The sequence below is a fragment of the Lycorma delicatula genome, chromosome 4 (assembly GCF_047948215.1).
Source record: "Lycorma delicatula isolate Av1 chromosome 4, ASM4794821v1, whole genome shotgun sequence".
Lineage (NCBI taxonomy): Eukaryota > Metazoa > Arthropoda > Insecta > Hemiptera > Fulgoridae > Lycorma > Lycorma delicatula.
The window spans coordinates 203,504,230-203,517,420 of NC_134458.1; the positions used below are offsets into that span (position 1 = coordinate 203,504,230).

General features: G+C 29.4%; 1 protein-coding gene across 4 annotated transcripts in view; it reads left to right on the forward strand.

Moving 5' to 3' along the window:
* The window catches only part of LOC142324227 (ubiquitin-protein ligase E3B), a 90,349-nt gene that overhangs the window by 64,810 nt on the left and 12,348 nt on the right, over positions 1-13,191 (forward strand). For all 4 annotated transcript variants that reach the window (XM_075365055.1, XM_075365054.1, XM_075365057.1 and 1 more), the window contains exons 15-16: positions 1,312-1,574; positions 6,511-6,805. In XM_075365055.1, coding sequence (XP_075221170.1) covers positions 1,312-1,574; positions 6,511-6,805 — 558 coding nt within the window. The remainder of the gene's footprint in view (positions 1-1,311; positions 1,575-6,510; positions 6,806-13,191) is intronic.

The following is a 13,191-nucleotide window of genomic DNA, read 5'->3' on the forward strand; positions in this document are numbered from 1 at the left end:
TTCCGTTGTTCAAAACACTGCTAGAAGCCTTCTTCTGTGAGTTCTTTTATGATGCGTGCTGCTTTTTCTTTCACAGCTTCAGTGGTCTAAAATCATGTTCCTTTTAATGCAGATTTGACCTGGGGAACAGATAAAAGTCACATGGTGCCAGGTCAGGCGAATAAGGCGTATGGTCTAATACCGGGATGTTATACTTGGCTAGAAACGTCTTGACAGACAATGGCAGTGTGAGCTGGTGCATTGTCCTTATGAAAACCCATGACTTGTTCTTCCATATTTCGGAAGAACTATGGAAAAACAATTTTTTCTTATTTTTCCACGGAGTTGAGCAAAGATCTAAGGTAATAATGTTGATTAATAGTTTGACCTTCAGGAACCCAATGAAGGTACACAATCCCATGAATATTGAAAAAAACAATCATTGCTTTGAATTTTGATTTGCTCATTTGACCATTTTTAGCTCTTGGTGAAGTTGGGGCCCTCCAATGCGTTGATTGACACGTAGTTTCTGGATTATAAGTGAAAAACCAAGATTCATCACATGCTATTACTGTTTCCAAGAAGTGAGAATTTTACGCACCATTTTTGTGCACCCTTTTTGCATGTTAAAATTGTTATGTAAAATTTGCCTTACTCATTCTTTTTCAATTCCTACAGTTTCAGCAATCACACAAATAGTTAACCAATGGTCAGATCAGATCAGATTACCAATTTTTTCAATATCCATTTTTGACGTGGAAGGAGAACCCGGGTGAACATCATCTTCAACGTCTTCTCGGCCATTTTGGAAATGCTTAAACCACTCAAAAACCTGTGCACATGATAAACATTTATTGCCATTTACTTTTGTAATAAAATATAAGTTTCAGTAGCGGGTTTTCCAAGTTTCATATGAAATTTCCTGACAATTCTTTGCTCTTTTTTTTGGCAAAACAAAAAAACAAATGTTATCCAAATGAAGGTAACGGCCAGACTAATATGTCTACAGATACTGGACTGGTAACAATTGAAAGAGAAGGCTTCATGCTACACAGCTGTCGGTCATATGAATTTGGCAATGTGCAGTTCTTCTGTTGCAACATTAGTCTCGTTATTTAATAGCCACATCTCATAATTTAATAGTACAAAGGAATAATATGAATCTTAAAAAGATTAATTTCAGTAAAGTAATATATATAAGGTATTAGCTGAATTATACTTTTTTTATTCTTTACATAGAAAAAAAGATAATAACTTCATCCTTATTTTTTTTAAGGACAGAGTGTAGGTAAACTTGGAACACTTTAATTTTGTTAGAATAATTTTTTTCAGGGTATTGTTGTGGACGTTCCGTTTGCATTGTTTTTTTTGAGTCAAGTACTTGGACAGACTCAACAAGCTTTATACTCGTGCATGGATGAATTACCATCTCTTGACAAAGATCTGTATCGCAGTTTAACATATATTAAACATCATGATGGTGATATTGCTGAATTAGATTTGACATTTTCAGTCGATGAAGATGTTATGGGTAGGGTTGTCACTCATGAATTGGTTCCCGGTGGTAAGGCTGTTCCTGTCACTAATCAAAATAAGTAAGTGTATCTTTTTTAAAAATAGATAATTTTTACATAAGTTTTTGATTATTTGTATGACAATAACATGGAATGCCTGTCTAACTAAAAACTATATCTAGCATTTGTAATTTTGTCTCAATTTACCTCTTTTTAGTTTTCAAGATTCTACTCCCTGTGAAATTCCAGTTATTGCAAAATCATTCAGTAATAAGTGACGTCAGTTTAGTTTATTGTTATTTTTGTAGACCCAAAAATATTTCTATTAAAGAAAAATATTTATAATTAAGTAAATATAAGGCTGATCACATTGGAGTGGTGATATGTCTTCCTCTTTCATCTTGAAGCTTCTGATTTTGAATACCAGTCAATTCAAGGCAATTTTCCAGTTCCAGTCAGGGAAGGCAATTTTCACATGCTACAAAATTCATTATCATCCATCCGCAGCTGTTATTGAGCATCAGTGTGTTTTGTTTTAAAAATAAATAAATAATTATAAATTATAATTATTAGTTTTGAATCATCCATAAATAGAAACACTTAATTAAAATTGTTTTTTTTACAGAAGTGAGAATAAGATGGATTTTTTTTGGTAACATTGGAACAAATCATTTTGGTTCTAAGAAATTCCGTAATTATCTATAAAAAAAAGGGTGTTATGTCTAAGTTTTATAAATAAAAAAAAGTAATAAAGTAATTAATATTTTTTGATGGGTCCAAGCATTCTCATAATATTTAAGAGAAAAAAATAATATAATAAATATACTTTGTTATGTACAACATAGCAACTTGAATTTGGGTGTCAGAATTTTTTGTTATTTTAAAGTTTTAAATGTTTTTCATTGGAGATTGATTGTTATTATATAAGAATCTGCAGCAGATAACTTAATAAGTAAATTAGACTTATCTTATTACAATGTCTTATTTTTTTTTGCTTTATTGAAAAAAATTGTGTAGTATAGAGTGAACAACATAAAACCGAACCCTAACCGCTGCAGAATTAGTAGGTAGGTTACGTTAGAATGAAATTTTATGAATGATACGAATAAATTAAATAAGAAAAACATAAAATGTAATTTTAATGTTGTAGTTATTTACCTTATTGTTACAAAAGATGTTCAAAATGACCAACCCTGGGCATCAATGCACTTTTGTGCTCGACTGATCATATTGAGAGTCATCTGATGCAAAATGTTGTTGTCAGTTGCATTGATTTCTTGTTGAATGTTCACCTCCAGTTCATTAATATTATGGGGATTAGATGCATAAGCTCTATCCTTTAAGTAGCTCCAAAGAAAAAAATCGCAAGTAGACAACTCTGGGGAACGTGGAGGCCACCGTCCTCTGCTGACAGCTTGTTGAAACACGATTCAGTGAAACATTTGATGTGCAACACATTGTTCCATCTTGTTGGAAGAAGCTGTATTCTTTTTCATTATCAGTTAATTGCGTTTAGAATTCTTTGAAAATTGTGAGATAAACTTGTACATTGACAGTCTGGTCAAAAAATATTGCTCCCACTATACAATTACTGGAAACAGCACAACAAACGCCAACTTTCTCATCATGAAGTGGATGCTTGAATATCTCGTGGTAATTCCTCGCCATCCAATACCTGTTGTTCTGTGAATTAACATGGCCAGATAAATGAAACCATGACTTGTCTGACATGAAGTATGACCTTGGGTCTATCTGTCTATCAATAAAAATGCTTTGGAAAAGCCAGTTGCAATAATCAAGTTGTTTTGGTTTGTCTGTCTCCTTCAGTTGTAATGCAGTATGGTTTTAATTTTAATTCATGAAGAATTTTACAATAAGATGTGTATTTAACACCAGCTTGTTGGGATAACTTGTGTAGTGATTTTTGTTGGACTGGCAGTAATTCTCCTTTCAATATCAGCAATGGTCTGTGGCCTGTGTACGCCATTTTTTAACTAAATTGTGCATGCTACTCTTTGCTGGATACACGCATTCAGAAATTTTTCTATGAATACTTGACATGATTCTTCAAACGATCCAGAATAAATAAAGACCTTAAATTTAGTTATTCTCTCCTGGATTGAATAAGGTATTTTACACAAACACAACTGCACTCACAATACTGCACTGCAACAGAACGTATACTGCACTGACACATAAACACCTGACACATAGCAGCAACTATCAGTAACATATACATTCACTGGTCATGCTAGTTGTATGAGAGTCTTTCATAAATAGTGTTGGGTAACAGTTTCATTATAGGTTCAGTTTTATGTTGCTCACTCTGTATATACTAATTTCATCAGTATTATTTTTTAACAGAATTTAACACTAATGTGTTTTTTAATCTCAGAATATGTACCCCCTATCTGTGTGAGATTATTCTGTAATTTCACTGTAAAATTCAATAACTGGCATTACATCTCTGTAATTCAACTTTATTTTACCTTACTACATAGCATGCAACATTAGGGCAAAAAAAACATTAGTAAATACTGTTATCTATAAATTATATTAATTAAAAGATCGTAGAATGGCCTATGCAAATAGGAAATATTTGCATAAATATTCTGGCTGCATATGTGGAGGTGTTCTTATTGGGTTTAAACATCTTTTAAACCCCTACATAAAACCTAAACATCTTTTAGTTTTATCTTCATAAATACCTTTAAAATTTTAATTTTGTGAGAAAATCTTTGAATAAAAAGACTGTAAAACATAGACCAGTTTTACAGTCAGAACACCAGCATTTTGTGTCTCGTCTTTTTCCATGTTTATAACAAGCTGCACACCTTTTTTGGGGTTTGGCTTTTTTCCCAGTAGCTGGAATTTTTTTCAATAAAATGGAGTTCAGTCTATCTTGCTGGAGGAGGATTAATTGATGGTTTGTTTTCCTGTTTTGAGTGTCGTTGAATCAACTCACTAATTAGGGTTAATATGAAGGCAAGAAAGTCTGCTTTTGGGTTATACTTTTTCCAAATGATGTGTGAATTAAGAATTGTTGCGTTAATTAGTCTTTTAAACAGTTTCACATACCATTTTTTTTGGAATTTACATTCAACTGCATAACTTAGCAACATTTGCTGTCTAACATCTATGCCGCCCATAAATTTATTATAGTCTAACACAGTTGATGGTTTTATTTCAGTTTTATGATATTTATTAGTTTTTTCAATCATTTGAAGATTGTGATAAGTAGAAATAAAAGAAACCACACGCTTATGTCACTACCTGAATATTGATACATCCCCAGAATGTAAGGCAGTAATTTCTCCTTTTGATAATTTTGTTTTTTTGAATTGTTTTGGAACATGTTTCCTGTTGTCTTTCAGTGTCCCAACACAATCAGTTTTATTGGATTTTAATAATTTAGCTAATTTAGTGCTATTTTACAAATTTTCCATCCATACAACAAAGCCTTTCCTAAGCAGGGGTTTAAGAAGATTAAGAACTACTGATTCTGATTTGTTTGATTTAGGTGTTATAAGATTACTATCTAATTGCATATCTTCGCCAGTATAAACAATGAAAGACCATGTATAGCCTGAAGAAGACTCACATAAGTCAAAAGCTTTAATGCCAAACTGTGCGGCATTAGACAATGTGTATGCTGTTTTGAATTTAGAATTTAAATGGGTAACAGGTGGCTAAATTTTGAAAAGAATTTGGTCCAGTAAATTCATCTGCTTTGGTATTAATTGAATATAATATATTCTTAATTAATTAGAAAGATTTCTTTAGTACAACCACTATACAGAAAGAAAAAATTGGAACAGCTGACTAAGTAGATAGTGGATTCAAACGAAATGCTAAAAAGGGATATTTCAGGAGAATTTCTGCATTTAGAAATGTTAAATATAAAGGAGAAACTTTTCTCTACAATACTGTATTTAGCCGAATAGAGAAAAGTTAAAAAACAAGACCTAATAGAGCAGCATATAATGGATGTCAAAATATGTATTGAGTACAGCAAAACACATATGAGGTATGGTTTATGCAATAGATTAAAATAGACAAAAATCACAATTTGATGACATTTAAAGAAATGACACAGCGCATCAATTTGTTTACAGTTTTATTGTGTTTAAAAATAAAAAGTCAAAGCAGTCAAGTGATTCCACAAAATAAAATGCAATTATTTTAATGGTGTATAAGTCATAAGCAAAATGAAAAATCAGTCTTATTGCAATGCGCCCAGATAATTTGAAAATGAAGTATAATATATTTACATTATTGCTTGTAATTATAATCTAACCAAACTTAACCTACGCTCACTTTGTTCACTAGTTAGGCTACTAGTGAGTGTAGGTTAAGGTTGGTTAGATTATATTCATAATTCCCAATTAGCCAGGCACATTCCAATAAGCCTGATCTTTCAATTCACCTACAACATGTACATTGATAAAACAAATTGATCAATCAAATAAGAAATTATGTAATATGGCAGGTAATCTAATAAGTACAAAATTAAAAAAAAATAATTAAGAAAACATTACATTTATCAAATCTCAATTTTGATGAATGATCAAATAGTTTGACTGGAGAATTTAAGTTTGTGTAGTAATGCAAAACTTCAAATCTTGAAATTGACAACTCCTAGTATTTGAAAGATACTTTATCTTTACTTCTTTTTTATATTACTTATTACTGCATTAATAGTGTAAGTTGTAATTCTTTTTTATATGTTATAATTAACTGGGAATCAAGCTCCAGATGGTATCCATCTGAGAGATACATCAAAATAAGTATCTCTCAATCAATAAGTTTAGTTTTGTTACTCTAGTAAGCTATTCAGTTATTTATTATTAATATTATTATTATTATTGTTATATAATTATTTATTATGATATAAAACAGTTTTACTATTTTTGATTAAAGCAAACAATTTTTCAAGTGAAAGAATGTAGCAAACATTCATACCTTTATTGTGGCTTCTAAAACATGAGTATATTTATTTTATTTTCTATTTTTTCAGGATTAATTACATTCATTTAATGGCTCATTTTAGAATGCACACACAAATTAAAGATCAAACAGCTGCTTTTATACGAGGTTTCAGATCAATTATTAATATTGATTGGTTAGCATTATTTTCGACCCCTGAATTACAGAGATTAATATCAGGTGATAATGTACCTCTTGATCTGGTTGATTTAAGAAGGCATACACAATATTATGGTGGTTTTCATGACTCACATAAAGTCGTATTATGGTTATGGGATATATTACTTAAAGATTTTTCTGAAGAAGAACGCAAATTGTTTTTGAAGGTTAGTATAATTTTATAAGATATTTACTGTACATCTATAAATTCTTGTCTGATCGTATTATTTTTCCTGGGTCACAGTGTTCGCCAATCCTCTTCACATTTTCCTCCTCATCCATTACTCTACCTAGACTTCTCTCAACATCACGGTGTTCTAAAATCATATTTATAGTCTTCCAGTTGTTTTCATCTCATCCTGTTACATGGCCATATCATTTCCTCCAACTGCTTCTTCTTTCAAATTTTTTCATTATTTATATATGCATAAATAACATACTTTTTATCTGTATGTTTCTGTTCTTTTTCATGTATATCCCATCCATTATGATAACAGCATAGGAGATAATTTCACTGTCTTGTTTTACTCTATGAAAATTTCAAACCACTGATCATTCAAATTGTTTTTACATGACTTTCATCATCACATAGGCATTTCATTACAGCAGTTCTCTCTCCCCAACTTTGTTTTAAAATGTTCTAAATTTCATATATTTATTGTCCATTTAAATAAAATTGTGATGTTGAATAGGCATTAGTAGTATAAAAACCTCGGGTTCAAGCACAATTTCTTTCTCTGAAAGTAATGATTATTTTTGTGCTTGAAGCCAAGGGTAAGTTTTCCTGGATGAACACGTGTTTCCAGTTAAATTAATATGCTGAAAGAGTGGATTTACTGAAAAATATATGGTAAAACATGGGTTTGAGATGCCTCCAAAATTACAACAAAGAACCAATAATCAAATTGTGCTTGAACCCAAGGGTCTCTTTTCACGGGTTTATTCGAATACATTAAAGAATGGCTACTTTCAATGATGAATATGTGTTCACATTATAAAAAAGGGCATATCTCAAAAACGGTGCATTCTAGAGCATTTTTAACAGAATTTTGAAAGGGTAATTACCTACTTCCTGGAACGATAGGTCCTAGTCCCATGCATCCCACCGTTCTCGAGATGATCGCGAGAGCGAAATTCACATATGTCAATTCACTTCAAACCTACTTCTCACTATCAATTTGTCAGTAAATCTACTCCTTCATATTATAGATTTAAGAAAAACTATGATAAGGTTCTGCATCAAACAATCATCATTGAATGTTAACAGCAATATTTAAACGTTAATTAGAAAGCAAAATGTATGAAATTTAAACGACTTAAATTATCAAAAGATTCTAAAACCCGTCTGACCTCAATAATATAGTATTTTGTTATAAAAATTTATCTAACGAATACGATTTAATTATATTTTTAGATGACATATAAACTGATGTTGAATGTTTATATAAGAAGTGCTCTTTCAATGAAATTAATATTAAATTAAACTGTGAATATATAAACACAATTATTTTCAAGGCTTCTCCAAGAAAGATTTTTAAAGATTTCAAATTGGGAAAAAACAACTTTCTGTTAACAATATATTGTCTATTGATAGTGCTTTTCAAGATATAATTGAACAGTATTTTGAATTAAAACACAAACTGGAAAATACATTTCTGTTTCTGATTTTTTGTTGTATATTGAAATTCAAAATAAAAAACAAGCATTAGTTGGTTCTTTATTAAAACAATCATGAAATGTTAGTGACAAAAATCATATAGATATGTTAATGAATTTTTAATGTCTGTGAATGCGAAGGTATTTATTTAGTGCTATAAAATCCCAAGCAGAAAATATAAATGAAACAATATTAAATATTATATTGTTATTGAGGTGAAGAAATGTGTAGATAATCATTATAGTTTCGGTGAAGTCAATTTACATAGTAGCACTCGCTATGCTCTTAACATTTGTGAAAATCAAACCAATTTAAACGAACAGTATTTAGAAGCTTATGAAAAAATTAACTAATCTTTCGGAAGATTTATTCAAATGGGAAGCAGGGTTGGGTCATGAATAAAATATTGAGGTTGCATATTTCTGTATCAGAATTCAATTCCCTTTATGGAGGAAACAAAAAGTATATTCCATTACCGAAAGCTTTATTTGCGAAACATGCTGTAATAAATATAAAAAATTATGATGAAAAATGTTTCTTGTGGTGTATTCTAGATCACCTATTCCCTCAAAGTAGAAACAATTATTGATTTCATTAAATAAAAAATGTGAAAATCATTTAATCATTTATGAAAGGAATAACTTATCCAGTTTGTGTGAAAGATATTAATAAATTTGAAGCTCAGAACCCAGATATTGCTGTAAATGTGTTGTGTTTTGAAATCGAACGCTGTAAGAAATCATTTAATTCTAATAATGTATATGTAAAACATGCGAATAATAATAATGGAAAAATTGTGATTTGGTTGTTATTATTTATTGATGTTGAACTAAATCAGTCATTAGACACTAATTCATATGGGAAATAAATATAATGGTTTTATCTGTTGGGTGGTTTAAGTAAAATTGATAGAAAATGTGAATACTGTCCCTATTGTTTGTATTGTTTTAAATCTTGGAGTAGTGAAATAGAAGTGAAAAAAATACTTGAAATACATATTGAAGATAGTAAGCAAGGAAAGGTTCAGAGAATTAGAATGCCAAACAAATGGATCGGAGAGGTAGAAACATAGACGTGGTAATATTGTATCATATAAAGATTATTCTTCAACCTTACACGTTCCTTTTGTTATATACGCAGATTTTGAATCGTTTATCATTCTTATCATATTGCAAATCTTGAACTGGCTACTAGTAGTTGTCCAACAAAAACCGATACTCATAAACCATAAACCGTCTGGATATCTCTATGTTATAATAGATGAAAACTGTTATGTTGTAGAGTCAGAATTATTCAGAGCTTCAACAGATGATGAAAAATTGTTGAGAAGTTTCTTATTGATTTATATGAAAATATGAGTATTTCGAAAAGGAATTAACAACTAGAAAAGGGTTTATTTACTATGACCACAGAAAATCAAGAAAGATTTAAAAATGACACTAAATGTGTGTGTTATATGTGGTGATGAATTTAATGGGGATGAGAATCGTGTAAGACATCATTCTCATTACTGGTGGTAAATTTATTGGTCCAGCACATAAAAATTGCAATTTAAATTGTAAACTCCATAACATTTATTCCAGTAGTATTTCATAATTTACATGGTTACAACTCACATTACATTGTATTGGTGATGGATGCATTGAAAGATAAATTTGAAATTTCTTGCAAGAATAAAATATTGATTTATAGATTCATATAAATTTCTATCTTACAGCCATGAAAAAGTAAAAAGTTTATTTTATAGCTGTCGTAAATTGTCAAGCAGTCAGAGATAGCATATAAATTTAAAACAGCTTTTTTAGTTTCAAAACCACATAAAAAATTATTATCATGAAAATAAAATTAAAAAAATAGATATGTTAAAGTTGTTAATTCAACAAAAAGATGTTTATCCATATACATATATTAAATCAGCATCTGTTTTCAATGAAACATAATTACCACCCATTGAAGTGTTTTATGATGATTTAAAGCGACAACACATCTCTGAATCTGATTATAGGTGTGCACAAAACATTTGGAATTGTTTTAAAATCAACATGCTCGGTGAATACCATGATTTTTACAAGAAATTGGATGTCATGTTGTTGGCTGATGTATTTGAAAGTTTTCGTAATAAAATGATCAAAATAAATAATTTAGATCCATGTCATTATATATCTGCTCCACATTTATCATGGTCAGCCGCTTTTAAAACTACAAAAGTTCAATTAGAACTCGTTACAGATCTATATATGTATTTGTTTTTTGAAAAGGGCATTCGCAGTGGTGTGTCAATGATTCCCAATCATTATGTTAAGTCTAATGATCTGTATTATCGTGCTGTTTTGGATGAGAAGGCTGATAAAGAAATTTATGATAAAGATAAACCAATAAAATTAATTAAATATTATGATGTTCGATCTCTTTACGGACACTGTATGATGGAACTGTTAGAAGTAGACAGATTCAGATGGTGTGATGAAAACGAACTTGAATATTTGTTCGTAAACCATGTGGATGATGTGAAAGATGATGCCAAAATGGGTTATAATTTAGAAGAAGTTGATTTAGCATATCCCAAACACTTACATGAAATGCATAAAGATTACCCACTCGCACCAGAGAAAAACTCCATTCCCAGTAGTATGACTTCTTCGTTTCTCTCTGTTGTAAAATGAGTAGCATGTAAAAAATTATTGTGCTTTAGAAGATAGAAACAAATACGTTCTACATTACAGAACATTAAAATTAACTGGGTGGTGTTGTTAAAGATACATAAAGCAGTTTGTTTTAATCAATCTCCATGGTTGAAAGATTATGTTGAGAAACCTTTTCATTCATGATTTAGTACTAAAGATGAGATTGAAAAAAGTTTATAAGTTATTAATAAACAATGTTTATGGAAAGACTTGAAAATGTAAGAAAGCAAATCGATATGTGTTTGATCAATGGTGAATCTAAGTTTAAAAAATTAAACGCTAGTCCAAGAGTAAAATATTATATTTACGGAAAGGATGTGGTTGGAATATCAATGTTAAAGAAAAATATATACTTAAATAAACCCATTTATGTAGGTTTAACAGTAACAGATTTAGCAAAATTAATCATGTATGATTATCTTTACAATCACTTTTTACCTAGGTTTGATCATGAAAACATAAAATTGCTAATGAGATACAGATTCGTTATTATACGCAATTATACTGAAAGATGAAAAAATAAAAAAGAATTCTAATTTATTTGAGAAATATAATAAAACTTGGTTACAATAATCCAAATGTTTTTACAAATAGTAAATATGATATAGGTTGTTTAAAGGATGAAATGAAGGGGGAATCAATCTATGAATTTGTTGGGTTAACAGCTAAAATGTATTCCTCACTATGGGGAAAAAATGAATATCGTTTACAACATAAAAAAAGACAGCCAAGGGAATTAAAAAGGGTTCTTGTATATTCTATAAAGATCATAGTTTGATCATTTTAGATCACATTCTATATAAAGATTGTTTATTCAATAGAAACGTTTCATATTCAACATGAAAATTATTACATCATTTTTAATCATCAAATTTACTTGATCGATCAGTGTAAAAAAAGTTCTCTCTCTGTATGATGATAAAAGATTTGTGTTAAAAAACCTCATTGATACACATCCATATGGTCATAAAGAAATCTATGAATATATGATGAAGAAAAAAAAATAGTCTACATCCATTTTATTAACGCTATCTATTTCTTTAATTAGACTAGTTTTTTAAATATATATTAGTTTAGTTTCATTACAAATACTACAACTATATCATATTATTATTTTTTTAAACTGCAACGTAATTATGCGAAATCAACATTTATTACAAAACAACAAATACATTACATATCTAAACTGTGTACGTATGACTTAACATGTATCATCAATACCACGTTTAAACTCTACATCATGATAACTATGACCATTCTTCAATTTTTTTAACCCTTTATGTATTACATAAACTTCTTTAGAATTATTAATTTCATTCAAATCTGATAGTGAAAGATCATTAAATCATTGTAAAAATATTTTCCTGAAACCTTCAATTGATGCAATAATCGATTCAACATTTTTGATGTTTTTAAATTCCATTTTTTCAACATTATATTGTTGATTCACCTTCAAATAATTTAAACTATTCAATTTATCAAAAATATTAGACATTTTTATTATTCTATATATAAAAGTAACAATATTTAAAATCAACATTTTATTGATGTTAAAAATTATTGTTTTATTTATATACATACAAATGAGTTATAGATGTGTGTTATGAACAGATCAAAGATTCATAGGGTATCTTTGGTGATTTAATTGAATTTTATAATAGAAAAGCTGCAGTCGGAATTCTGACTTCAGCTTTTGAATTAATCGATTTTTATTCAGAAACTTTGGCTAGTTGGAATTCCGACTAGCCAAAAATATAGTACAAAAGGTAATAAAAATAAATTCGATTTTACTAATTTCTGGTACATTTCAAAAGTTAGATATGTTATATGAAAAAACTTTTAATAAGTTGCAAATCGCGGCAACAGTAAAAGAAGAACGTAAAAGTGAGTCAGTCTAAATAACTATTACAGTATATCTCATCGACCTGAATTCTAGCCAATGAAATAATGTCTAAAGTTATGGTTGTTCGAGTTGATGTAATACATTTTTTATTACCTTGTTTTTTTTTTTCAATTATAGAACATAGTGTCAATTAAAGCTGATTAGCGAAAGAATTACACAAGCTAGTCAGACAAAATTATCCAACTAGAAAGACTGAAATCAAAGGTTTGTTTGACGTGTACCAAGCAGATATAGTTGAAATGATACCTTATTCTCAAACCAATAAGGGTTATAAATATTTATTGACTGTTCTTGATTGTTTTACTAAAT